This window comes from Astyanax mexicanus, chromosome 8, assembly GCF_023375975.1.
Source record: "Astyanax mexicanus isolate ESR-SI-001 chromosome 8, AstMex3_surface, whole genome shotgun sequence".
NCBI lineage: Eukaryota > Metazoa > Chordata > Actinopteri > Characiformes > Acestrorhamphidae > Astyanax > Astyanax mexicanus.
In genome coordinates, this window is record NC_064415.1 from 9,718,838 (window position 1) to 9,746,751 (window position 27,914).

The window sequence follows — 27,914 nt, forward strand, 5'->3', positions numbered from 1 at the left end:
TGTGTATCGGTAAAGATGGCGGCGCACTGTACCGGTATCATGCGTGTCCGCGGGCTGTGTAAGATACTGTCCCTCAGCACGGGAGAGCCCGCGGGCCGGGCCGGGTCCGGCTGGAGCTGGAGGTGGGCGAGCAGATACAGAACCAGAGCAGGGGAACGAGGAGATCCGGAGACTGAGAGCTCCACAGGAGGAGGAGAAGGAGGTACCAGCTTAACCATTTCATAACTGACCTGCAGAACTACAACACACACACACACTGGGGTCATACACACCAGTAACATTACATTACACCACAGTTTACACTGATTACACTGATTAAAATGGGTTATCAGTAGAGGATATGTGTTTATTTAAGTTCTTTTAAGAAGGTTTAGCTTTTTAATCTGCAAGCATAACCAACAGGGTTAGGCCACCAACTGGGTTAGCAGGGCCAAGTTTGACCTTACTGGTTAATCAGCTTGACCAAGCCAAGTGTCACCAAAACAGTTTACTAGACCGTTCATAATAATCACTTTACCAACGTATCCTATGATATATGGGCATGACCTAGCGAACTGAAGCTGTGTTTTTTTGCTTGTTAGCATTATTGATAACTGGTTTTCTTAGGGCTACACAGCAATTTAATCCCAATCCCTTGAGTTCCCTTTACTGCATTGTGCCCTTTGGGGAAAGCTCTTACTTTCACCTTTAAACATTTACTTGAGTTTTAGTGTTGTTCACCTTCTTTCAGATTTTTTTTTTTAATTACGACCACATTCCTTCCTAAAATACCATGTTCCCCCACTGTCGTTCTATTTTTTTTAATAATGACAGCTGAGAGTTTTAACCTAATTTTAATAGTTTTAGCAATCTGCTTGATTTTTTTGGAAAAACATGTCATCTGCTGGTGTTGATCCACTGTGTTTTATTATCAAGTCTAAAGTCAGTGCAGTTTTGTTTTCCCACAAACTTTCCCACAACTTTTATGGGGATGTGGATTTCATTTTCCAGCAGGACTTGGCACACCACTGCCCACACTGCCAAAAGTACCAATTGGTCTTATAATATAATATTCTAATTGTCTAAGATAATGATTCTTGGGTTTTCATTGGCTGTAAGCCATAAACATCAACAATAAAAGAAATAAACACTTAAAATGGATCACTCTGTGTTTAATATATATAATATATATATATATATATATATATATATATATATATATATATATATATATATATATATATATATATATATATATATAATGAGTTTCACATTTCGAACGGAATTACTTGCCTTTTTTACCGAATTTACTTGCTTTTGGATAACTTTCTACCACTCCTGGTATATAGGCCTGTCACAATAATTGCAATATCGATTTATCGTACAATAAATTAAAATGACCTCAATAATTTTTGATAATCATGATATCGTCTGTTGTGTTTTTTTTTTTTGTATGTTTGTTCACATATATTACAGTAAACAGTATTTTAGCCAGTCATGCTTCAATAACCGTGACTCCATAACATACACACAGTGTGGACTAAAGTAGGTGAAGAAATAAGTATATAATTCCCAAACTAATTATAATAAATGATTATTGATTTTTTTTGTTGCCCTTAAAAAGTGTATAATTTATTTTTTATGCTTTTCTGTTATCATTATGTTAGTGGAATTTAATAATCTTAAAATTACAAAAATATATGTATCGCAATCATTTCTGTGACAATATATCGCCCGCAAAAATTCTTAGCATGACGGGCCTACTGGTATATTGAAGGTATAAAACACTTTATGTGTACACTACAGTATGACAGACATTGATCATCACTAATAATTCTATGATTTTTTGATCCCCAGGTCAGTCTGATCTCCTGCTGGAGTTCCCCAAACCAAAGCAACTGCTCCACACCACGCTGAGTAGATCACTGAAGTCCTCTGATATGGCGAAGTTCATTCGCTACAGCTGCACTGATGGGGAGGTTAAGGTACAGTGCCTGGTTTATATACTGCCTTCATGCTAAGAATGTTTTTACACACATTTGTAGTACACTTCATTCAGATACAGAACGGTCAATACAGCCTAGTGCTGGGCGATATGGGAAAATATATCATGTATATCACGATATAGACTTTTTTTTATATTACGATAACGATATATAATATTATGATATACCACATTTACGTATGTTTTCAGTTATTCTTCGAATAATTTGACAAAATAATATCCTTGCTTACTTTTTTCTATAAGCTGTAAATAGTTGTTTATACATCTCTAATACATAATAAATACAAAAAGAGATTTACATATTTGTTAGTATTTAGTTAGTAATAGTATTTGCCTGTACAGACGCCTGCACCCTTAATAAATCTGTTGTGTCTGTATCTTTTCTCAGATACATTTATTTAGTTATTTTTCAAGTTTGCTTGTTTCTGATTGTGTTTGAAAGAAGAATGTGATTTTTTTTTTTTTTTTGTATTCATCTTCACAGCCAATTCATAAAGTCACTGAACAAAATGTATCATAAAAAAATAGAAATCATTATTTTATTTAAACAGAAATATATTCTATTTCACCCAATTTCTCATTGTTCTTATTTTTTTAATAGAGGGCAACAGTCACATTGCTCTGGCCTCAGAAGATTGAGGTGGAGGGGTTCAGCTCCCGGAAGGACGAGGCGGAGCGACGTGCAGCTGCAGCCGCCTGCCTTAAACTTAAAGTAAATAATAGCCCCGCCCACTTACACTTTTATTGAGTAATAGAGACACTTTTCACACCTTGATGCATATCTATATACAAGTGCATATTATGACTTACAGCCAATGAAAACCCAAAAATCAGTGTTTCAGAAAATGAGAATAATATAAGACCAATTGGTACTTTGGGCAGTGTGCCAAGTCCTGCTGGAAAATGAAATCTGCATCTCCATAAAAGTTGTCAGTAGCAGAGGGAAGCATGAAGTGCTGTAAGATTTTGTGGGAAAACAAAACTGCACTGATTTTAGACTTGATAATAAAACACAGTGGATCAACAGCAGCAGATGACATGTCTCTCCAAACCATCACTGATCATCAGTAAATTTTACATTTAATTTAAAGTAAGTCAAGGGATCAGAGTCTGGAGGAAGAGTGGAGAGACACACAGTCCAAACTGCTCGAGGTCTAGTGTGAAGTTTCCACCAATCAGTGATGGTTTGGAGAGACATGTCTCAATCTGCTGGTGTACAAAGTCAAATTTCCTGGAAAATCTTACAGCACTTCATGCTTCCCTCTGCTGGCAACTTTTATGGAGATGCGGATTTCATTTTCCAGCAGGATTTGGCACACTGCCAAAAGTACCAATTGTCTTCTTCCTCTTCTTCCTCTTTTTCTTCTTTTTCTTCTTTTTTTCTCTTCTTCTTCCTCTTTTTCCTCTTCTTCTTCTTCTTCCTCTTTTTCCTCCTCTTCTTCTTCTTCTTCTTCTTCTTCCTCTTTTTCCTCTTCTTCTTCTTCTTCTTCCTCTTTTTCCTCTTCTTCTTCTTCTTCCTCTGATTCTTCCTCTTTTTCCTCCTCTTTTTTCTCTTCTTCTTCCTCTTCTTCTTCCTCTTCCTCTTCTTCTTCTTCTTCTTCTTTTTAGTTTTCTTTTTTTCTCTTCTTTTTCCTCTTCTTCATCCTCTTCTTCTTCATCCTCTTCTTCTTCCTCTTTTTCTTTTTCCTATTTTTCATCTCTTTCTTCCTCTTCTTCCTCTTTTTCCTCTTCTTCTTCATCTTTTTTCTTCCTCTTTTTCCTCTTCTTATTCCTTTTTTCTCTTCTTCCTGTTCTTTTTTCTCTTCTTCCTCTTCTTCCTCTTTTTCCTCTTCTTCTTCCTTTTTTCTCTTCTTCCTCTTCTTTTTTCTCTTCTTCCTCTTTTTTCTCTTCTTCTTCCTCCTCTTCTTCTTCTTCTTCTTTTTCCTCTTCTTCTTATTTTTATTCTTATTCTTCTTCTTATTATTATTATTATTACCGGTAGTGTGTAAGCTGCTCTGTGCCCTGTGTGTGAACAGGAGCTTGGGCTGCTGGTCACAGACAACCAGATGCCCAAACAAAAGCTGTCCAGGAGGTCTTCTGTTCAGTCATCCTTGTTCAGCGATCCTGAGGAGGACACGTGTATACACGAGCAACTGCAGCGAGTTCAAACTCTGAAGAACCGAAGACAACGAGCTGCAGAAAGCACAAGGTAGGAAGCCCAAGCTGGCCCTTATGCAGCAGCTTTAGAGTCAGATGGTTTAGAACACTGGAGCTCTCTATGAAACCTAGACTTTTATTTGTTAATATAATGTGTGTCCTTGAGCTTATGTTATAGTGTTATATGATATATTATATTGATCATTTTGGTTCTAGTTTGCTGCAGGAGGATCCCAAGGTCACTGAAGCACTGGCCATCTTCCCCCGTCCAAAAGTCCTTCTGGGAAAATTTATTCAAGTGGCCACGTCTCCTAATAAGATCAGGGTAAGTTCTGCACAAGTATATGTGATCAACCATGATATGTGTATTAATACCATGTAATAGAAGACTGTTTAACATAGTTAGCATGGTGCTAACTAAAGCTAAGTCATAGCATGATTACTTAAAATGTGGCCTTCCATATATTTAGCTGTGATACTCATTTTTTTGTAGATAGAGGGCGGCATTGTGTAAAATATTGAACAGTATTTTTTGTCACCAGTCAAAAGTTTGGACACCTTTTCTCATTCAGGTTTTTTTTTTTTTTTCATTTTTTTCTTTCTTTAATTTATTTTATATATTTTGTATATTAATATTCAAGGCATAAAAAAAAATAAGAGACTCTTATAGAATTGCATAGTAAACAGCAAAAAAAAAAATGTTAGTCCTTCACATTAATCCCCTGTTCTAAACCTGATGAACTGAGATGGTGATTTGGGATGAGCTGGAAAAGCAGCAACTATTGTTCAGCACCTCCAGGAACTCCTTCCTTTAAGACGCTGAGAAAACTATTCCAGGTGATTCTCCCTCATGAAGACGCAGAGATTAAAATACCAAGAGTGTGCAGATCTGTCCTCAAAGTTAAATGCACTACTTAAAAAAAAATCTAAAGTATAAAACCAATATATACTGGTTTGTAAAAAAAAAATGTTCAAATAATAATTCCTCATTTGTTTCTGTATAGCAGGGGTATTTAATTAGAAGAAAGTTTCATCAGGCCAGGTTCCAGACCGTCGTAATATTTAACTTAACTTGTGATTCAGTGCCGTATCCTGTATGCTGAAGAAGCCTAGTAGTTCTGTCAGTTACAAATACTATTAAGTATATTTATTGTATGTATTGTACCCTCAACAATTTAACTTATCGAGTCTATTAATGTGAATTAAACTGCTATATTTATTCTGTTTGATTTTATTTATATTAGATTTAGGCCTGCCTGTCATTCAATGACTTGAATGACAAATCGTACAATATATGGAGACATGTTTGCTGAACTTGGCGTGAATATCAGCTTTGTTTAAAAACAGCAGTTTTATTTTATTTAATATTATTACTGTTAGTATGTTTTATTAATGTAGGGTTTTAATAATTTTTTTCTGGTGCGCACCATCTGAATCAGCCTTTCCTGCTTCTCCTGTGTGGCTCCGTGCTCCGAATCTACACAGATCATACACTGCGTATATCTGGACAGAGCATTGTCTTTCAAAAGTGAAGCCACCACAGGTCGGGCGCCCCCTGCTGTTCGGTTTCAGAAAGCTGTGTAACCCCACCCATCCCCATAGGTTTTAATGGCAAAACAGAACAAATTTTAATCACGTTTTTTTTTCCAATATACTGTAATTCTACCTCCATTTTTATTTTATCAAAATCGATCAAAATTATATCATGGTCTCGAGCCTCGAAGTCAAAAAGATGATCGACGATCCCTCCCTCTAAGCTACGCAAATGGCACAGCATGCTGTGAGAATGTGGACATTCTCATCTTCTTAAAAAAAAACTTGAAAATATAAAAATAACAGTTGTTTTGTCTAGCCTCAAATATGTTAATAGTTTTGGTCCCTTAAGGAGCATCTTTCTCTCAGATAAAGTTAATAATAGATCTTTATTAAAGAAAAAAACTTGTCATTCTCAGGGACCGAAAAAGTCTTAAAGTCTTATGTTTCATGTTTAACTGTTATAGTAGGATAGAGTTCCGTTTGTTAAGGCTCTAATTGTTCTATTATTTTGTACATGACTGTTCCTGTATTTTTTTTATTAATTATTTTGTTATGTTGCACATTGCTGTTTTAATAGGTCACACTGCTGCTACCAAAAAACACGCTAGATGGCGTTACATATATATCTTAATTCAATTATTTAAATTTGACCATTAGTGTCTAATGTGGTGTATTACAGATCACTTGTATCACTTTGCATCACTTATATCAAGCCCACCTTTTGAAATAAGATATTGTAAATTTGATTCATCAAACCAATGACTGACCATAGACTAATCTAAAACTGGCATAGACCTCTCTGCTGTAAAAAAAAAAAAAGAAAAAAGAAAATTGAGAATCGAATTAAATCGTAACCCTAGAATCGGAAATAAAATCGAATCAAGGATTTTGAGAATCGTGACACCCCTAATTAATATAGACTTTAATCTAGCTATATTATTCAGTATTAAAGTTACAATGTAAAAAAAATCTTAAAAAAAGGTTAAAAACACATTGAATGAGAGTGAAGAAGAAAAGGTGTGTCCAAACTTTTGACCGGTACTGTACAAACCGTGAGTTCAGAATTGATCATGCTTATGCTGGAGAACTCAATCAGCATAACCAGCTTGAATGACTGACTGGAGCTGATCAGGCTCTTTATTACTCATATTTTTTTTTTTTTACTGTATGTCCATTTCCTGTTTCATCCTGGTCCTCAGGAGCTTCTTCGGTACAGGACGGAAGGAGGGAAGGTGAAGAAGTGCCAGTTAACTGTGGGCTGGCCCGAACCGATGACCTTCACAGCCGTAGGCCGCCGCAGACTGGACGCCGAGACCCGAGCTGCAGCCCTCGCCTGCCTTAAACTCAAGGTCAGTATTTAACCAAAACGCCTTACTGAAAAAGATGTGAAGTGTCTTTCTTTCTTTCCCACGCCCTTACAGAATGTGTGTAACTGCTTTATGTTTAGGAGATGAATCTGCTGGATGAACAGAACAATCCTTTGACACATGCCAAGTACCACCAGGACGAGGTGCGGGAGGCCGGGAGGCGTGAGAGGAGGCCGTGTCTGGTGGAGATCTCAGAAGATCTGAAGCACAGGATAAGAGATTACCTCGATCAGGTCTGTCTACTCTGTAGGTAGAAGTAGAGATGCTAGGGTTTAGAGCTTAGATTGTCTGCCCAAACCCGACCTGACCCAAGGACCGACCCGAAATCGTCAGGCCGAGATTTCCCATCACATTCCACGGGCCGGGTTGGGTCGGGCTCCAGAAAATAGTCCGAGATGTAGGCATCTGTTTTTTGATTCTATTTTTATTTTATATAAAGCTCTGGTGTGATAATCACAATGTTGCTAAGTAACCAGTTATTATTGTTTACGAAATAACGAAAACTGAAAGTGAAAAAACCTGTGCACGTGTGCAGGTGTGATGGATCACAGTATAAGCCAATAGGGAGTCTGAAAGGTATATGTTATATAATCAGATTCACTCTATCTGGACGGAGAGATTTATCTGGATAGGGGTTTTATTGAACAATGAGAAGCCGGAATGAAAACGAGCTAAAATGAAATAGCAGTAACAAGGCTATTTTTTTAATGTATATGTGTACAGGGACTGTACTGACACGGTGGTGGTGTATGAGGTGTTAGTGTGTGTTGTGCTGATGGTACAGTAAATGGGTCTGATACAGCAGCAGTGCTGCTGGAGTTTTTAAACACTGTGTTTAATCTTCACTCACTGTCCTCCACTCTTATATTACACACTTCTACCTACAGCTAAACCACGTTGTAGATAAAGTAAAATCAGAGAAAGAAGCTCTGAATCTGTAATTATTATAAAACCACAAAGTGTCCTATATAATCAGTGAAGCATAACAAATACTATTCTGACTGAATAGTGTAGAATATAAAATGTAATTTTATGTCCTAATAACAGAATTTTTTTTCATTGATGTTGTAATGAAAGTTATAGTTTTGTTTTTTTGTATTTTTTATTTTTGTTTTGTGTTCAGTATCCGCTGAAAGTAGACATGCAGAGTCTGTGGGATGAAGAGGAAGAGCAGTCCAGGTATCGGCAGTCTTCCTCAGTTGCAGAGGAAGATGAAGACGATGAAGATCCTGTAACGGACACCATCACCGGCAGACCTTACCGCGCCCTACATCCCAGGGAGGCAGAGAGCCTGAGTGACAGCCTGCTGAAGCAGTGGGAGAGGGCGGGGCCTCTGAGGGGGGCGGAGCTTCCCGTGGACTCTCACAAGGAGCGCCTGTTAAAGGCAGTGGCGGATTCGCGGGTGCTGGTAGTCGCCGGGGAGACCGGATGCGGGAAGACCACCCGGATCCCGCGGTTCTTACTGGAGGGGAGAGTGAGGGACCGGGAGGGCGCCCACTGCAACGTCCTGGTCACGCAGCCACGCAGGATCAGCGCCGTGTCCGTGGCTCAGCGTGTCGCCCACGAGATGGGCCCCGCCCTTCAGAACTCTGTTGGATACCAGGTGTGACACACACACACACACACACACAGACACACACACACACGCATATGCAGTGTTCTTGACATAATGCTGATTTGGCATTCATTATTTATGGATGAAATGACAAATAGAAATACTTTAAAGTGAATTAGAGCAGCGGATATTAACCTAATTTAAAAAAAAAAAACTAATTAAAAAAAAAAAAAAGTGTATACATAGCTATAGTGGCTTACAAAAGTATTCATAAACTTTTTTTTTCAAATTTGTCACCTTGCACAGTTGCGAAGTGCAACTTTAAATCAAATAAAACTGAAAAGTGTGATGTGCAGAAGTATTCAGCCCAATACCTTACAGCAGCAAGTCTCTTAAGGTTTGTCTCTACCAGCTTTGAGCATCTAGAGATATTGATATTTGATATTTTTGCCCCATTTGTCTTTATAAAGTTGCTCAAGCTTTGACTGGCCTATTTTAACACATGCATATTCTTTGACCTAAACCAGGGGTGTCCAAACTACGGCCTGCAGGACCATTTGCGGCCCGTTTCCTTTTTTTGGAGCGGCCCGCGAGGTATTTTAGAAATAGAATGAAAGTTGGCCCGCTGTTAAGCAGGTTTTTATAATGTGAGATTCAAAGTTTGAACACTAGGTGTCAAAAATGGGCCAAAGAGTCTAAAAGCGGAGGGAGTGCGCATTTCTAGCGCAGAAAAAACAAGCCAAAGAGTCCAAAAGCAGAGAGGGTGCGCATTTGTAGCGCAGAAAAAACAAGGCAAAGAGTCCAAAAGCAGAGAGAGTGCGCATTTCTAGCGCAGAAAAACAGTCCAAAGAGTCTAAATGCGGAGAGAGTGCACATTTCCAGCGCAAAAAAAAACTGCCAAAGAGTCTATAAGCGGAGAGAGTGCGCATTTCCAGCGCAAAAAAAAACTGCCAAAGAGTCTAAAAGCAGAGAGAGTGCGCATTTCTAGCGCAGAAAAACGGGCCAAAGAGTCTAAAGCGGAGAGAGTGCGCATTTCTAGCGCAAAAAAACTGCCAAAGAGTCTAAAAGCAGAGAGAGTGCGCATTTCTAGCGCAGAAAAACAGGCCAAAGAGTCTAAAAGAGGAGAGAGTGCTCAGTTGTAGCACAGGAAAACGGGGTCTAAAAGTTGCCGTAATTAAGGAGTTTAATATTAAGAGACTTCATGAAATGAAACATCAATTTGAAAAATCTTAGTTTACACAACACTGTCAAAGTAAAATGTAAGTCAAGTAAAATGGTGTGTAAATGAAATAATCAGGAAAATGTATTATTTAAAGTGGTATATTTCATTATTCGTTTCATTACAGAGTCTGTGGCCCGTGACTTCAAGTATATTTCTCCTTCTGGCCCCCAACAAAAAAGTTTGGACACCCCTGATCTTTTCTATAATTACCTCTCCCGTCTCTCTGCAGGTACGTCTGGAGTCCCGGCCTCCCGAGCGCAGCGGTGGCGCCCTCCTCTTCCTCACGGTGGGCGTTCTCCTGAGGAAGTTGCAGTCTAACCCCACCCTGAAGGGGATCAGTCACGTGGTGGTGGACGAGGTGCACGAGCGCGATGTGAACACGGACCTGTTGTTGGCGCTGCTGCGCTCTGCTCTGAGAGAGAACCCGGATCTGCGCGTGGTCCTCATGAGTGCCACGGGGGACACCCAGCGCCTGGCCCAGTACTTCGGGGGCTGTCCTGTGGTGCGCGTGCCGGGGTTCATGTACCCCGTGAAGCAGTGCTACCTGCAGGACATTATGGAGGAGATGGGGCTGAAGCCAGAGCAGAAGAGCAGGGAGGAGAGACGCACGCAGGTGAGAGAGAAGAGGGTTAGAGGGCCAGTGTTAAAGCAGATAAATAAGTAGGAGTGAAAAAGATCATGAACACAATGACCATGTAGTGGTGTCAGTCACAAAATGTAATCGGATTAATCATGATGTGATTTTATGATTAAATGTGATTTATCGCACTTGTTCTACTTAAGATGTGAGTTTTTTTAATGGGACGTTTAAATGTGAATAATAGAATGAATGTAAGAAATGTAGAATGCCATTATATTTATATTAGTGGTTTCAATTAAAATACTAGTATAAACTTGTAAGTTTAAGGGGAGAAAAAGCCAACGTGGAGTGCTGGAATCAAGAAAGAATGCGAAATTGCATAAAGGAAACTTTTTTTTTTTTTTTTTTTTTTACTTTATTGTAAACATCCTAGCTTTTATTGTAAGTAATTCCAAATTAGAACTTAATTTGCTTAATATAAAAATCTCAGGAATATTGCACACATGATATTGCACACATGCACACAATGGGGGGGGGGGTGACCATTTAAATGGCCTGGGGGAAATATGTAACGGCCAGTATTCAGTAATTTGGACACTGTCCCTTTTAGAGCCGCTTACACTAAGTGTGCGGACGCGTGTTTTAGCTACGCTGAGGGCCACTTTCAAACCTGTAGTTGGTTTCTGTGGTCTGGATCAGGTGATGCATACCTCGCTTAGTGTGGAAACAGCATGGAGCAGGGTCAGAGCTGGAAGACTGAATCAAATGACCAACTCCAGAGCTTAACAACTGGACACCTGTGTTTTAGCTTTTCAGTCATTTCAATCTGCGGGACAGACTTCTGCGGAAGTTGGGGTCAAACTTGGTGACGCGAATTAGCGTTTATAAACAAATAATGCGTTACTGATTTCAAATTAATCACACATATTAACGCCTAATTAAAATAATTACAAATTAAAAATTATATAGATAATTTCTGTTTCTTTGTATGTTCGTTGCATCTAGAAGGAAGAAGATGATGCAACCCCCGACCTTGATTTTACAGCCAATGTCATCGACCACATTCACAGACATGGAGAGCCAGGTAAAAATGATCATATCAACACCCCCCCTTCTCTCTAACTGCCTCTATATGCTTGTGTGGAGAGGCACACAGTCCAAAGTCAGTGCAGTGTTTTCCCGGAAAGTCTTACAGCACTTCATGCTGAATTACTGAAGTAAATATTCAATGATATATTCTGTTTTTTTTTTTAGATGCACCTGTATCTCAGTACATCCCCTTTTAACAGTCATCTAGAATAGTTTTCTCAGTGACCTGGTCAGTTATTCTCTGTGTTTTCTCTGTGTTCAGGTGCAGTGCTGTGTTTTTTGCCTGGCTGGCAAGAAATAAAGGCGGTTCAGGAGAAGCTGGAGGAAAAACAGGCTTTCAGATCAGGCTCACAGATGATCCTGCCATGTACGAAGATAACTATGTTCTATGAGAATTAAATCTGCCTGTTTTGGGGAAAAGTAACTAAATACATCTCTCTCTCTCTCTCTCTCGCTCACTCTCTCTCTCTCTATCTATCTCTCTGTCCCTATCTGTATCTTTTTTATTTTTTTCCCCATATCTCTCTCTCTTTTCCTATCTCTCTATCTTTATTTTTTATCCCTATCCCTCTTTTTCTTTCTCTCGATCATTATCTTATTCTCTATCTCTCCATTCATATCTTTTTCTTTGTCTCTATATCTCTCTCCCTGTTTTTCTCTAACTCATCTCTCTTTCTCTCTATTCCTATCGCTTTCCCTAACTCTCTCTCTCTCTTTCCCCATCCCTTTTCCAATCTGTCTTTCTCCATCTCTCTTTCTTTATCACAATCACTACCTCTTTCTCTATCTATATCTTTACCTCTCATTCTATCTCTCTCTCTTTCTCTACCCCTCTCTCTATCCCCATCTATTTTTCTATCTAACTCTTTCTCTGACTCTTCATCACTATCCCCATCTCTGTCTCTCTCTTTATTCCTCTTTTTCTCTCTCTCTTTATCCCTATCTCTCTCTATCTCTCTATCCCTCTCACTCTCTCCATCTATCTCTCTGTCCCTATCTGTATCTCTTTCATTTTCTCCCTATATTTCTCACTGACTTTCCATATCTCTTTATCTCTATTTCTTTATCCCTATCCCTCTTTTTCTTTCTCTCGATCATTATCTTATTCTCCATCTCTCTCCATTCATATCTTTTTCTTTGTCTCTATATCTCTCTCCCTGTTTAACTCCATCTCTCTTTCTCTCTACCCCTTTCGCTTTCTCTAACTCTCTCTCTCTCTGTCCCCATCTCTTTTTCTATCTGTCTTTCTCCATCTCTCTTTCTTTATCACTATCCCCATCTCTTTTTCTGTCTGTCTCTTTCTCTGACTCTTCATCACTATCTCTTTATCACTATCTCTATCTTTGTCTCTCTCTTTATCTCTCTCTCTCTCACTCTATCTCTCTATCTCTACCTCTTTCAGTGCACTCCAGTATGTCTGTGGCAGATCAGCAGTCTGTGTTCCAGAGCCCCCCGCAGGGCCAACGCAAAATAGTTCTGGCCACTAACATTGCTGAAACCTCCATCACCATCAATGACATCGTACATGTTGTGGATTTGGGCTCTGCAAAGGAGCAGGGCTACGACCCCAGAACCAAGGTGAGATAAATAAAGAAAGAACAGATTTTCATCTCTCTCGTTAGTCTATACATTTTTTTTTTAAATATATTTTTTATATTTAATTCCGAGTCAAGTAAGGTCGTTTTAGAATATTTGATATTGAAATGTCGTTGTTTATTCTAAAACCCTTCAGAAACTCAAAACTATCTCCACTCCACAGTGAAAATGCTTAAAGGAACATATTATGCATGCTTGTGTATTTTCACTAGGTTCTCGACTGCCCCTTTAAAAGCTCCAAGCTCAAAACTAAACTATCCATGAAGCCATTTGGATGCTCCCTCATTGAGACGTTACAATAAAGAAACCTGCCGTTTTGTTTAATTTGATTGAGAACCTCATACCATACATATCAGGATTAGCCAGCAGACTTTGTTTGATGGAGGGATCTGTACCTACCCTCTGTGGGAGTCCGCAGATGCGAGAGATGAATGTACTTTTAAATAGTGAGGTTTGTGCTTTTATTGCAGTTAGGCATGAACTTGTGCCCAGCAACAGCTTATTTGCATAAAAGTGACAGCCCTTAAACGGCTTATTCCTAAAGGGACTGATACTCATAAGAGCTGCTGAGATCTTGTTTAAATAAGAGCGATTTTGTGCAAAAAACGTTAACAGACTTATTCTAACTAGGATAAAAAAGATGTGGAATATGTTCCCTTTAATACAAATACATAATACGTTTTTTAATTATATCCATGAATCAGCTTCGTATTAAAGCCCTCCTAGGAAATCAAACAAAATATACTTAAGTCCTGTTTATCTCTTTACCAGTACCTGCTGGCTGCTACTTTCAGATCAGATGGATGCCTTGACTATTATTTTAGTTTATTGTACTAATATTTTAAATAATTATTTAATATTTCTGTATTTAACGTGTTTTATATTGTTCAGGTTTCATGTCTAGATACTGTCTGGATCTCACAATCGAACGTCACTCAGCGGAGAGGCAGGGCGGGCCGATGCCAGCCTGGCCACTCTTATCACTTATTCCCTCGTGAACAACTAGAGACCATGATGCCTTTTCCCATCCCTGAGATTTTACGAACCCCTCTGGAGAACCTGGTGGTTCAGGCCAAGATCCACAGCCCTGATAGTAAGGTAAGTGGAGGGGTCTGCGTCACACAGGGAGGAGAACAATAAGAGAGATTAGTGATGTGTTCATTGTAAAGTTTATTAAAAAAACATTAAGCTTCTGTACAAATGAGATTAGCTTTTTTTAGACAGCTGTGTTCTTCATTAAAAGGATATACAGCTCTGGAAAAAAAAGTGAGCACTTAAAAATGATGAGTTTCTTTGATTTTACCAAACTGAAAACCTCTGGAATATAAACAAGAGAAAGATGGATGATCACAAGTCATCAAACCAAACTGAACTGCTTGAATTTTTGCACCAGGAGTAAAGCAGCATAAAGTTATCCAAAAGCAGTGTGTAAGACTGGTGGAGGAGAACATGATGCCAAGATGCATGAAAACTGTGATTTAAGTATCAGGGTTATTCAACCAAATATTGATTTCTGAACTTATGAACAACATTATGAATATATTTTTATGAATATGAACTTCAGTTTTTTTTTTTTATTATTTGAGGTCTGAAAGCTCTGCATCTTTTTTTTTTTTTTGTTATTTCAGCCATTTCAAATTTTCTGCAAATAAATGCTGGAAATGACAATATTTTTATTTGGAATTTGGGAGAAATTATGTTTGTAGTTTATAGAATAAAACTCAAACATCTACCTATAAATAGCAAAATCAGAGAAAATGATTCAGAAACTGAAGTGCTCTCATTCATTTTCCAAGATGGCGGCGCGTGCACATGCAGCGGCTACTCTCTCTCCTGAGGAAACAGCGTTTTCTTGTTTTTTGTCTCGTAAGTCGCAGTGTTTTTGTACGTCTCTGTCGTGCGTTCACGTCCTGAAGCGCACCTACAGCCGTGAGTTTCTGCTTGGAGTCGGCAGAAACTCACTTTTGGAGTTAAACCGCGGACTCCGAGAAGAACTGCAAGTCTGCGGCGTGCTCCGGACACCCGCACCCCCACCGACCCCCACCGCTGCAGCTCGCCCACAATGGAAGCGCCACAGGCGGCAGGCGAGAAGGCAGAAACGGGGTTAGCTCGGGGGTATCTGAGCGAGGCTAGCGGCTAGCCCACACAAGCCAGCTATCCCCACCATGCTTTTGGCCAATGTACGCTCTCTGGACAATAAACTGGATTACATCCGCTTACTTCAGTCAACTCAGAAGACTGTTGTGTTTATGTTTTTACCGAAACCTGGCTCAACAACAGCGTCCCGGACCACGCCTTTCAGCTGAAGCGGCTAACATGCTATCGGGCGGACCGCGCGCTAGCTGACGGAGGTAAGAACTGTACCAGTACATCAGTGAACAGCAGACAGTACACCCAGATGCTTTTCTCATTCTGGCTGGAGATTTCAACCATGCAGACCCAAAGAGTGTGTTTTCTGGACTTTTTAAACACAGACTTTCCAACCAGGGGAAACAACATATTGGACCAGGTCTTTACTACACACAGAGGAGCCTACCGAGCCTCCCCCCTCCCCCACCTGGGAGCCTCTGATCACCTCACCATTATGCTAATGCCAGCTTACAGACCACTGGTTAAAGTCACCAAACCAGTTCTTAAGCAGGTACGAGTATGGCCAGAGGGTTCCTCAGAGGCATTTCAGGACTGTTTCAGCACAACAGACTGGAATATGTTCAGAGAGGCTGCCACCCACAACAACTCCACAGACATTCAGGAGTACACAGAAACTGTCTCTGCCTACATCACCAAGTGCACTGATGATGTAACCGACCTCAAGACCGTCACTGTTCGAGCAAATCAGAAACCATGGCTGACAGGAGAGGTCCACAAGCTCCTGAAGGCTAGAAATGCAGCCTTCAGAACAGGTGACCAGGCAGGCCTGAGGACAGCCAGGGCCAACCTGTCCCACGGGATCAGGAAAGCTAAGAGGCAATACTCAAAGAAGATTTCCCAACACTTCAGTGACAGCAGAGACACACAGAACCTGTGGCAGGGTATCCAGTCTATCACAGGCTATAAACCACATCCACAGACCTGCGACAGTGACACATCTCTGCTGAACGACCTGAATGGGTTCTTCGCAAGGTTCGAGCCACTCAACAACACACCCGCCCAGAAATCCACCCTTCGTCCTGGGGACCAGGTGCTGACGCTGTCCCCAGACAGTGTGAGGAGAGCATTCAGCAGGATCAATGCTCGGAAAGCTCCTGGGCCTGACAACATTCCTGGTCGTGTGCTGAGAGACTGTGCCTGGGAACTCGCAGAGGTTTATACTGACATTTATAACACCTCTCTGAGTCAGGCGGTGGTTCCCACTTGCTTCAAAGCCACCACCATCATCCCTGTCCCAAAGAAGGCATCGCCATCCTGTTTCAATGACTATCGTCCAGTTGCACTCACCCCCATCCTCATGAAGTGCTTCGAACGACTAGTCATGCATCACATCAAGTCTTCGCTCCCCCCCTCCCTGGACCCCTATCAGTTTGCATATCGGTCAAATCGCTCGACCGATGATGCCATCTCCACTGTTCTCCACTCAGCCCTCACACATCTGGACAAGAAGAACACCTACGTCAGAATGCTGTTTGTTGACTTCAGCTCAGCATTCAACACAATCGTCCCCCAACAGCTCATACACAAACTGGACAGTCTGGGGCTGAGCACTTCACTGTGCAACTGGCTGTTAGACTTCCTGACTGGAAGACCACTGGCAGTGCTGGTTGGCAGCAGCACATCCAGCATCACCACACTGAACACAGGGGCTCCCCAAGGATGTGTGCTGAGCCCCCTTCTGTTCACTCTGCTGACCCACGATTGCACACCAGCACACACCTCCAACCTCTTCGTCAAGTTTGCGGATGACACGGCGGTGGTGGGTCTCATCAGCAACAACGATGAGTCACACTACAGGAGCGAGGTGAGCCGCCTGGCCTCCTGGTGCAAACACAACAATCTCTCTCTGAACACAGAGAAGACCAAGGAGATTGTTGTGGACTTCAGGAGAACCCACACACTGCACACCCCTCTGTCCATCAACGGAACTGCTGTGGAGAGGGTGAGCAGCACCAAGTTCCTGGGTGTGCACGTCACAGAGGACCTCTCCTGGAGCACCAACTCAGCATCACTGACCCGGAAGGCAAATCAGCGTCTCTACTTTCTCCGCAAGCTGAGAAGAGCTGGAGCCCCCACCCCTATCATGACCACCTTCTACAGAGGGGCCATCGAGAGCATCCTGACCAGCTGTTTCACCGTGTGGTACGGGGCCTGCACAGCATCCTGCCGCAGGACCCTCCAGCGCATCGTGAGAGCAGCTGAGAAGATTGTTGGCACCTCTCTCCCCTCCCTTCAGGACTTGTACAGCTCCCGCCTCACACGGAAAGCCCTCCGTCTGGCAGGAGATCCCTCTCACCCGCTACACAGCTTCTTCAGCCTGCTGCCATCAGGGAGGAGACTGCGGAGTCTCGGGGCGAGGACCAGCAGACTGGGAGACAGCCCCATCCATCAGGCTGTGAGAATGCTGAACTCTCTTCCTGCTCTACCCCCCATCCCAATCCTGCCCCCAGCACACACTCACTCAGCATCCTGACCCCCCACTAATACAGTACTGAAACTCTGCACTACAATGCACAAAGTACTGGTCCCTTCCAAACGGACTTGCACTACACACCCAATATCTGTACCACTGATATACTGCACTGTCAATTCACACTTTAATTCCCCATAAACTGTGAACTTTAAGAACTTTGTACATATAGTGTCTCCCACTCTTTTATATTATATATCTATTTCTTTTTTTTACTTATATTTATATATCTATTTCTCCCCACACTACTGCACCTTGTTTTTGTCTCATGTATGTCTATTTGTGTCCCTGCTGTATTGTACTCATAGTGTCTCCCATTCTCTTTTATTATATCTATTATCTGTACCTGCTGTAAAATTGGGAAGGAGAGTAACGTAATTTCAATTCTCTGTATGTCCTGTACATATGCAGTATTGACAATAAAACTACTTAACTTGACTTGACTCAATTTTTTTTTCAAGAGCTGAACATCAATGATTTAGTTTAGTGATTGTAGTAATTTTCATTTCACAATCGTGGACATTTTCTAATCCACCTGCCCTGTGTGTTTTTAATGCTTTGTCTTTCTGCAGGCTGTAGAATTCCTGTCTCAGGTGCTGGACTCTCCAGAGCCAGGGGCAGTGCGTGACGCAGTGAAGACTCTGCAGGATATCGGTGAGATTTTGCAGCAGGACACTAATCTTGAGGTGTAGTGAAATATGATGAACATGTTTCACCAACTCGAGTCCAGTCCGATGCGTACTATTAATGTTTCGTTTATGATCGTCAGTCAAGATATCATCACTTAACTTTATTTTTTTTTGCATTGTAAGGCATGTACACATCATATTATAAGGCACTCTATCAATTAATATCTATTTTCATATACGATGCTACTGAATAATAAGACATTTTAAAGCTCCACTAGGTAGGACTGTGGGCTCCCCCTACAGTTGTAGAGTGTAAGAAATGTTTCAGGCGGATTAGTTTCTCTTTCTCGTTTTCTGGCTTTCACAGACATATTCAGTTTCTTTCCAGCTTCTGCCAGTGTCTGTATGTTAGCTTGTAAAGAATGAACCAGTAGTCCTTGTAGAACTGTTAGAACTAAAGGTCGGGAAGCAGGTCGCAGTTCTCGCGAGCGTTGGTTGCGGCCGCCTCGGAAAACTTGACCTCAGAGGAGCTCCGGCACAGACACGAGAGCACCGCTGTTCCTCCTATTACACCTCAATGCAGCGCTGCAGTGAGTTTCAAGCTGTAATTTTACAAGAAAATCAAGAAAATCCTACCTAGTGCTGCTTTAAGAGACACTATAAGGAATTCAGCAGGTCTCATCGCTGGGTGGTGGTGGTAGTGGTGGTGATGGGGGTAGCTAACTAAGTTAAGTAAAGTTAAGCTTTGTAAACAAAACTGTAATTCTTAAGAAATAAGACTTTTTTTTTTCTTCAGTCAAACGAGCTCTCTTACGAGATTTCTCTCATGAAAACTGTTTTTGTTTCTGTTTATTTACAGTTATATTAATAGGAAAGGCTACAGTCCGATATACTCACTCTATATACTCTGAACGAGAAAAAAAACTAGCGTGGTTAGCGGTTAATGCTAATGCTGCTCTAGTAATGCTAGCCAGAGTTAGAGCTAGCCGGGGGTTAGCGGCAGGCTACAGATCGATAAAACTTACCTTTGAATGGAGAATAAGAAATAGTGGTTAGCAGCTAATGCTAATGCTGCTCCAGCCTTGCTGTTGGAGAAACTTCACTGAAACTCTTGTAATGCTGTACTTCAGCAGAGTATCTTTACTGCTCCTTAATACCTGACTGATTAAATTCATAATACATAAGGTGCACCAGATTATTAGGTGCCCTCACGATATTTGGGAAAATTTTAAGGATCTTCTATGCACCATTTATAGTGCATAGTGTCTCGTTTTGAATGTCAGGACCCTCAGAATTCTACCAATGAAGTGTGCAGCTACTTTTAACTTTGTAATAATGTAAAATTAGTGATTTCTTTGCTCTTGTTTCTCTCTCTCTGTAGGAGTGCTGGACAGTTTGGAGTGTCTGACTCCGCTGGGCGAGCGAGTGGCGTGTATGTCATGTGACCCGCGCTTGGGAAAGGCTCTGGTTCTCTCAGCTGTGTTCCGCTGTGTGCAGCCCATGCTCTCTATAGCTGCCTGCCTGACCCGAGACCCGTTCTACAACAGCCTGCAGAACCGCGCCCTTGTAACCAAGGTCAGATAGAGCGCTTTTTTTTTTTTTTTACTGGGCACTATAGCACAGATGCTACTGATATAGTTCCAGAGATACTAGTGCAGGGGTGTCCAAACTACGGCCCGCGGGCCATTTGTGGCCCGTTTCCTTTTTTGGATCGACCCGCGAGGTATTTTAGAAATAGAATGAAAGTTGGCCCGCTGTTAAGCAGGTTTTTATAATGTGAGATTCAAAGTTTGAACGATAGGTGTCAGAAACGGGCCAAAGAGTCTAAAAGCGGAGAGAGTGTGCATTTCTAGCGCAGAAAAACGGGCCAAAGAGTCTAAAAGCGGAGAGAGTGCACATTACTAGCGCAGAAAACGGGGCAAAAAGTCTAAAAGCGGAGAGAGTGCGCTTTTGTAGCACAGAAAAACGGGGCAAAAGAGTCTAAAAGTTGCCGTAATTAAGGAGTTTAACATTAAGAGACATCATGAAATTAAACATCAATTTGAAAAATCTTAGTTTACGCAACACTGTCAAAGATAAAGATAGTAAGTCAAGTAGGGCTGCAGCTATCGATTATTTTAGTAGTCGAGTACTCTACTGAAAAATCGATTCGATTAATCGAGTAATCGGATAAAACATATTTGTTTGCTTAAAGAGTAACTAAAAATACACAAGAGAAAACAAGACATTTCACTTAATAATGAATGACCAATTGATTTCCTTTTTTAGATAAGTTATATTTTTAAATTCACAACATACATTTCCAAACTGCAAACACAATAAATAAAGGAATGATAACAGCTTATTAATTAGTACTTTAATAATTCAGTTGAATTATTTTCAACAAGGGTTTTTTTTAAGTATCAAAACTATAGGGAATTAATAAATAAAAAAGGCATAAATATTTGCATTCTGTTGTACATCTTAGCTTCCGAACGTCAGAGATGTTGCCAGTTCGTCTCGCCAAGTGACGTATTTATTTATTAACTCCTCAGCTCTATGTTCACTTACATAAAGCCTGTATTAAGCCCAGAATTGTCTGTTTCTATAAACTAACCACACATTAGACAGTATTTCTAATAGTTAGCGCTCCACAGCGCTGTCGTTGTGTTAAGCTATATTAATGTTTATCTCATTGATTTGTTATGAGTTATATTAACCTTCTCTCGGCTCCACCGCTAACGTGTCCTCGGCTGAGACGGTGCAGCATTAAAAACGTGCTGTTGTGGGAGGCAAGAGTGAATACACGCTGTCCAGCCTAAAAAGCTGCATTATTATTGCCCTTTTTCCTCGTAAGTTGTCGCTCTTTTCTGTCGCCGCTTTAAAATACCCTCTTCTAAACTAAAACCTCCGCCGCCTGCTCCTCTTTCCTGCGCTTCCTGAGTTTTTTAATTAAATAAACGATTACTCGAGGCACAGAAAATTACTCAATCATTTTTTAAAATCGAGTTACTCGAGTAATCGTTTCACCCCTAAAGTCAAGTAAAATTGTGTGTAAATCAAATAATCAGGAAAAATGTATTATTTAAAGTGGTATATTTCATTATTTGTTTTATTAGAGTCTGTGGCCTGCGACTTCAAATATATTTCTCCTTCTGGCCCCCAACAAAAAAAGTTTGGATACCCCTGTACTAGTGCATCTCAAAACATTAGAATATCATTGAAAAGTTACTTTATTTCAGTAATTTAGTTATGTATTATTATGTAGAATATATGTATTAAACACACAGAGTGATCTATTTTAAGAGTTTTTTTTTTTTTTATGGCTTACAGCCAATGAAAACCCAAAAGTCAGTATATCAGAAAATTTGAATATTATGTTAAATCCTGCTGGAAAATGAAATCCACATCCCCATAAAAGTGCTGTAAGATTGTCCAGGAAAACCAGCAGATGACATGTCTCTCCAAACCATCACTGATCATCAGTAAATTTTACATTTCATTTGTAAATAAAGGGAGCAGAGTCTGGAGGAAGAGTGGAGAGACACACAGTCCAAACTGCTCGAGGTCTAGTGTGAAGTTTCCACCAATCAGTGATGGTTTGGAGAGACATGTCATCTGCTGGTGTTGATCCACTGTGTTTTATTATCAAGTCTAAAGTCAGTGCAGTTTTGTTTTCCCACTAAATCTTACAGCACTTCATGCTTCTTCCCTCTGCTACTGACAACTTTTATGGAGATGTGGATTTCATTTTCCAGCAGGACTTGGCACACTGCCCACATGCAGAAAGTACAATTGGGTTTTTCATTGGCTGTAAGCCATAATCATCAACAATAAAAGACATATGTTTAAAATAGATAAAAATACTTTTTCTTTTTCTTTTTTAGGCTAAGGAGACTTTGAGTGGTTCCAGCTGCAGTGATTACATGGCGTTCAGCAGGGCCCTGCAGGGCTGGCGGGAAACGTGGGACAGAGAGAGTCGTCAGGAATATCTGGAAACGTACACGCTGTCAGGAACCAGTCTGCGTTTCATACATGGCAAGTCAATTCTTTAAATCCGATGCTGTTCGGTTCGTCCCATGCAGCTCGATTTAATACTCTAAACGCTTAGACTACAGTCTGAAATACTCACCTCTGAATGGAGAAAGAGCTAGCACTTAGCACGGTTAGCAGCTAATGCTAATACTGCTCCAGCCTCAGTGCTGGAGAAACTTCTGTACTGAAACTCCTGTATAACTCTGTACTTTAGTGGTGTGGCTTTACTGCTCATTAATACCTGACTGGTAAAAATCATATAAAAGGTGCACTGGCGATTTTTGGGATTTTTTTTTTATTTTTTATTTAAGTGCACCCAGAGACTGTAAAAACAGATGGACGCCGTGTCGCCGTTCCCATTCATTCAATAAAAAAAATGAAGCCAAAATCTTCCGCCATGTTGGCGATCCTGATACCCGAGTCTGTAGAGCGCAGTAGAGACCAGAGGAGGGAGAAAGACTGTGGAGAGACAGCCTACTCATTTAAATAACCCCGCCCCTGAGGGCTGCCTCGAGGTCACAGGCTGCAGAGCGGAGCAGAGTGGAGCTGATGGTCTGTTATTGGCCCCGCCCATAACCAGCCCTTTTACAATAACCACACCTTTTTGAATAGAGCTGAATAACGTTTTAAAAAATGAATTCAGTGGGGATATAAACATTTAACAATATAAGCAGAGGTTACACTAGCTGTTGCATATAAACAATGGAGGTAGAATTACAGTATATTGGAAAAAAAAAACGTGATTGAAAGTTGTCTGTTTTGCCATTGAATCCTATGGGCAGGGGTGTAGTTACACAGCTTTCTGCAACCGAACAGCAGGGGGCGCCCGACCTGTGGTGGCTTCACTTTTGAGAGACGATGCTCTGTCCAGCTATATACAGTCTATGAGCGCACCTTAAAGTGTGAAAAATACGTTAAGTTCTGCTCTAACAGACGCACACATTGTTCTGTGTGTTTCCTATGTAGGCCTTACACAGCAGTTCAGTGATAATCTGATGGAGGCGGAGCTAGTGGATCGATCTGTCGACTGTCTCCGCCCCCTGTCCAAGCTCAACCAGAACAGCCAACAGGAGGAGCTACTAAAAGCCGTGCTGCTGGCAGGGTTTTACCCAAACCTCATACAGGTACACACACACCTATCTTTTTTCCTGTTACACATTTACCACAGTGTAGATATGAATATAAAATGTCATATTAGACATGATTTTAATTTAAAAAGTTTACAAATCAGATTTATGTATTTACTACAAAGGTCTTGCAAGCACATTCATTTTAAAACGTCTAAAAACAATGATGTGAGGCTTGGATGGAGCTGCTGAGCTTCATTCCATAAATCTCTCTACTGACCTTTTTTTCTGTATTTTAGTCGAGTAGTTATTGATATAATATGTAATACAACCTTACGCTTAGAGCTATTCACTGTATACCAACTCTACCTCTTCACAACTTCAAGATTCAAGATTTTTATTGTCACGTCACAGAATTTAGATGTACATGTGAGTGGAAAAACTTGGGTGCAGAGAATAATATTTACAAGAAGAATAATAAAATAAAATAATATAAAATAAGATATACAGATAGCTTTACAGTATAAACAATATACACAGTATACTCTATAACAATACACATAATAACTTACACTATAGACAAATATTGCACAGATGTAGATATGCAGATATCTAGAGTAAGGAAATAGTCCAGTAGGTGACAGAATAACTATGAGTAAGTGCAGGTAAGGAATGAGTTGAGTGGGGAGATTGGTGTATAATATGGGAAAGTCTGATAGATGCAGTGTAAAGTAAAGTGCAGGGAGCAGAGTTTCTATGGGTGTCAGTGGGGTGGGCTGGGCAGAACACTGTTCTATTGGCTGTTCCACAGCCTGGTCGCCTGGGGGAAGAAGCTGTTTCGGAATCGACTGGTTCTGGTCTTCAAGCTTCTGAGCCTCTTTCCAGTCAACAAATGTGAGAACAGGGAGTGGTTTGGATGAGACGGGTCCTTTATGATCCTTCTGGATTTCCTCAGGCAACTTTACAACTGATGCTCTCAAACACACATTAAGAGGCTAGAAATTTAAGTAAATAACTTGTCAAAATTTAAAGTTCAGTACAGCTGTTAACTGAAAGCCTGAATTCCAGATGACTCTAGTTTATTAACCTCTTGAACAGGCCAAGATTTTTGTCAATTGTCTGCCTGACATTACACCACTAAATCTTGAGGATTTCTATTCAAACATAACAAAAAAAAAACTTAATGTTTGATAAGGAACGTTGCTAAAAATGATCATTTTAATTGTTATAGAAAATATTTAAAAAAATTAAGTAACACTGCTAATATCAAAATATAATGAATAAAATTGACTCTTTCCTGAACTTCATTTTAAAATCGGTATTTTCCTGAATACAAATCAAACAGTTAATCTCCTCTGAACCTTTAGTTTCGTTATGTCTGCCTAGGTTTTACGTCTATTTTCAAACATGCAGAAATTGGGTTGATTCCCTGAGTTACTGATCCTGAATTATTAAATGAAGTAGAGAGTGAACAGGAGAATTTAAACCCCTTTAAAATTTCAGAATGTAAAGAAGTTATTTTACTGCAGAAAACAAGGGTTTTGTTTTACCTGCACCTGTAGCCTGTATACAGGAAAAAAGGCATTTTATTAAACTGTTACATTGGCTTTATTCAGTCTACCTGAGCATCCTGCTGAGTGTGATCCAGGACCGCGACTCTGTTATTCCTGTTATTTCAGGTGAAAAGAGGCGTAGTGACCAAGAGTGGCAGGTTCCGTCCTGACAACATAACCTACCAAACCCAGAGTGGGTTTGTGTTACTCCACCGATCCTCTGTCAACAGGTAACCAATCAGCACTCAGCTCACTAGATGTCCTAATATACAGGGGTTGGACAATGAAACTGAAACACCTGTCATTTTAGTGTGGGAGGTTTCATGGCTAAATTGGAGCAGCCTGGTGACCAATCTTCATTAATTGCACATTGCACCAGTAAGAGCAGAGTGTGAAGGTTCAATTAGCAGGGTAAGAGCACAGTTCTGCTCAAAATACTGCAATGCACACAACATTATGGGTGACATACCAGAGTTCAAAAGAGGACAAATTGTTAGTGCACGTCTTGCTGGAGCATCTGTGACCAAGACAGCAAGTCTTTGTGATGTATCAAGAGCCACGGTATCCAGGGTAATGTCAGCATACCACCAAGAAGGACCATCCACATCCAACAGGATTAACTGTGGACACTGTAAGAGGAAGCTGTCTGAAAGGGATGTTCGGATACAAACCCGGATTGTATCCAAAAAACATAAAACCACTGCTGATCAAATCACGACTGAATTCAATGTGCACCTCAACTCTCCTGTTTCCACCAGAACTGTCCGTCACCACAATACATTATTGTGGTCCAAAACCAGGTTTTCAGTTTCATTGTCCAACCCCTGTAAATCCACTATATGTCCACTAAACTGTGGTGTGTGATTTTTGATTTAGGGGTAAACGAGAGCTCCCCAGCCGCTGGCTCACTTTCTTCACTGCTATGAAAGTAAATGGACAAGTTTTCATCAGAGACTCGTCCACGGTCCACCCGCTCTCCATTCTCCTCCTAACAGACTCTGACCTGGTGGAAAAAGGTAACACAACACACACACACACACACTCTCTCACACACACACACACACACACACACACACACACACACACACACACACAGCTGCCTTGTTTGTCATCTGCCTCGGACCTTTACAGGTTTCAGTTCAGTCCAGACCAAAATTATAATTTTAACCAAGATTGTGCTGATTCATACAATTTAATAAATTTTTTCACTTTTGTATTTAATAAAATACAGTTAAATATAATCAAAGTCTGATTATTTTATTTTACATCTAAATACCCATTATTAAAAGCTTCACATTTGGAAGGTCACATGGTTTACGCATGCGTGCACAGTTTGATATTTGCACTGTTGATTTTAACATTTTTGTTTGTTTCAAATAAACAAAAAAGGGCCTCAACTATATTGTGACCATTAATATATTTAGTAAGCAATCATTATTATGCTTTAAGAAGCGCAAAATATATATACAGGGCTGGGAAAAAAAAGACCACTTAAAACGATGAGTTTCTTTGATTTTACCAAATTGAAAACCTCTGGAATATAATCAAGAGGAAGATGGATGATCACAAGCTATCAAAACAAGCTGAACTGCTTGAATTTTTGCACCAGGAGTAAAGCAGCATAAAGTTATCCAAAAGCAGTGTGTAAGACTGGTGGAGGAGAACATGATGCCAAGATGCATGAAAAAAACTGTCATTAAAAAACAGGGATATTCCACCAAATATTGATTTGTGAACTCTTAAAAAATATTCTTTATGAATATGAACTTGTTTTCTTTGCATTATTTGAGGTCTGAAAGCTCTGCATCTTTTTTTTTTTTTTTTTCTCCAGCCATTTCTCATTTTCTGCGAATAAATGCTCTAGATGACCAATTTTCTATTTGGAATTTGGGAGAAATGTTGTCTGTAGTTTATAGAATAAAACAAGAATGTTAATTTTACTCAAACATAAACCTATAAATAGCAAAATCTGAGAAACTGATTCAGAAACTGAAGTGATCCCTTATTTATTTATTTTTTTTCCATAGCAGTAGTTCATCAATAAACGTTGTTGTTAAGAGGAAATAAACACATAAACCAAGACGGCACTATTTTTTTTTCTGCCTACACATAAATATATGTTGGCCAAATAATTGTGGTTGCCAAACATTCTGAGCATCCCATGCATTATTTCTCTTTATGTACATTGTTGCTGATATGTTTCTGTTTCCAGTTCTGACTCTTCTCCTTCTCATCTCCATTGCTTTTTCTTAATCAGTGTCCCCGGATGGGGTGTTGGTGTCTTTGCCCGGCTCTCGGGTACGCTGGGAGCTGTCCGAACAGACGTGGGAGCTGCTGTGGGACCTGCGCACATCTCTCCAGACCATGATCCAGCGAAACCTCCAAGCTTCTGATGCGCTTTCTAACGCAAGCCGCTCGCAAGACGAGCAGCTGATTTCTTTACTGGTGGACCTTCTGAACAACACCCAGCCAGACGCTAACAGTGACGACTCCAGTGATGATGAGGATTAATCAGCTGAGCTTTATTGGGCTGGAGTGAAGCAGCACGGCATGCACTACTTTTCTACATTTGTGTGTGGGACCATTCAGAGAGGTGTATAAGAGGGACCAGAAGAAAATACAGAAATACTATATACACTCACTGTCCATTTGTCTGCTATAATTGAAGTGAGCAAGTGGGATGAGCCGCTAGCTGATATCACCCTGGGTTACTGAAACGTTAAGGGGTTCCTTAGTCTAGCGCTATCGGGCAGCATTTACATCGCTCTAGCGTTGCGGTTAGAGGCTAATGCTAATGCTGCTGCACCCAGCCTTAGTGCTGTGTGTAGTCACTGTATAATCATGGAGGTGGTCATTATATTCTGATATGACTTTAGATATAGGGTGAGTCAAAGGTCACAGGACACCTATTTATTTAAATGTGTTAATTTAATTTTCCTCTTGTTTCTGATACATCTATAAATAT

General features: G+C 40.4%; 1 protein-coding gene across 1 annotated transcript; it reads left to right on the forward strand.

The window, feature by feature from the left end:
• On the forward strand, positions 1-27,586 carry dhx30 (DEAH (Asp-Glu-Ala-His) box helicase 30). The gene is made up of 20 exons (XM_022678162.2): positions 1-202; positions 1,837-1,964; positions 2,586-2,696; positions 4,000-4,172; positions 4,337-4,445; positions 6,856-7,005; positions 7,104-7,256; positions 8,147-8,626; positions 10,030-10,413; positions 11,386-11,464; positions 11,732-11,836; positions 12,872-13,047; positions 13,957-14,163; positions 18,259-18,340; positions 19,697-19,890; positions 22,182-22,332; positions 23,296-23,453; positions 25,076-25,179; positions 25,826-25,965; positions 27,207-27,586. Exons 1-20 carry the CDS (start codon positions 16-18, stop codon positions 27,458-27,460), a joined length of 3,525 nt encoding a protein of 1,174 aa, XP_022533883.2. The 5' UTR covers positions 1-15; the 3' UTR covers positions 27,461-27,586.
• The last annotated feature ends 328 nt before the right edge of the window (positions 27,587-27,914 follow it).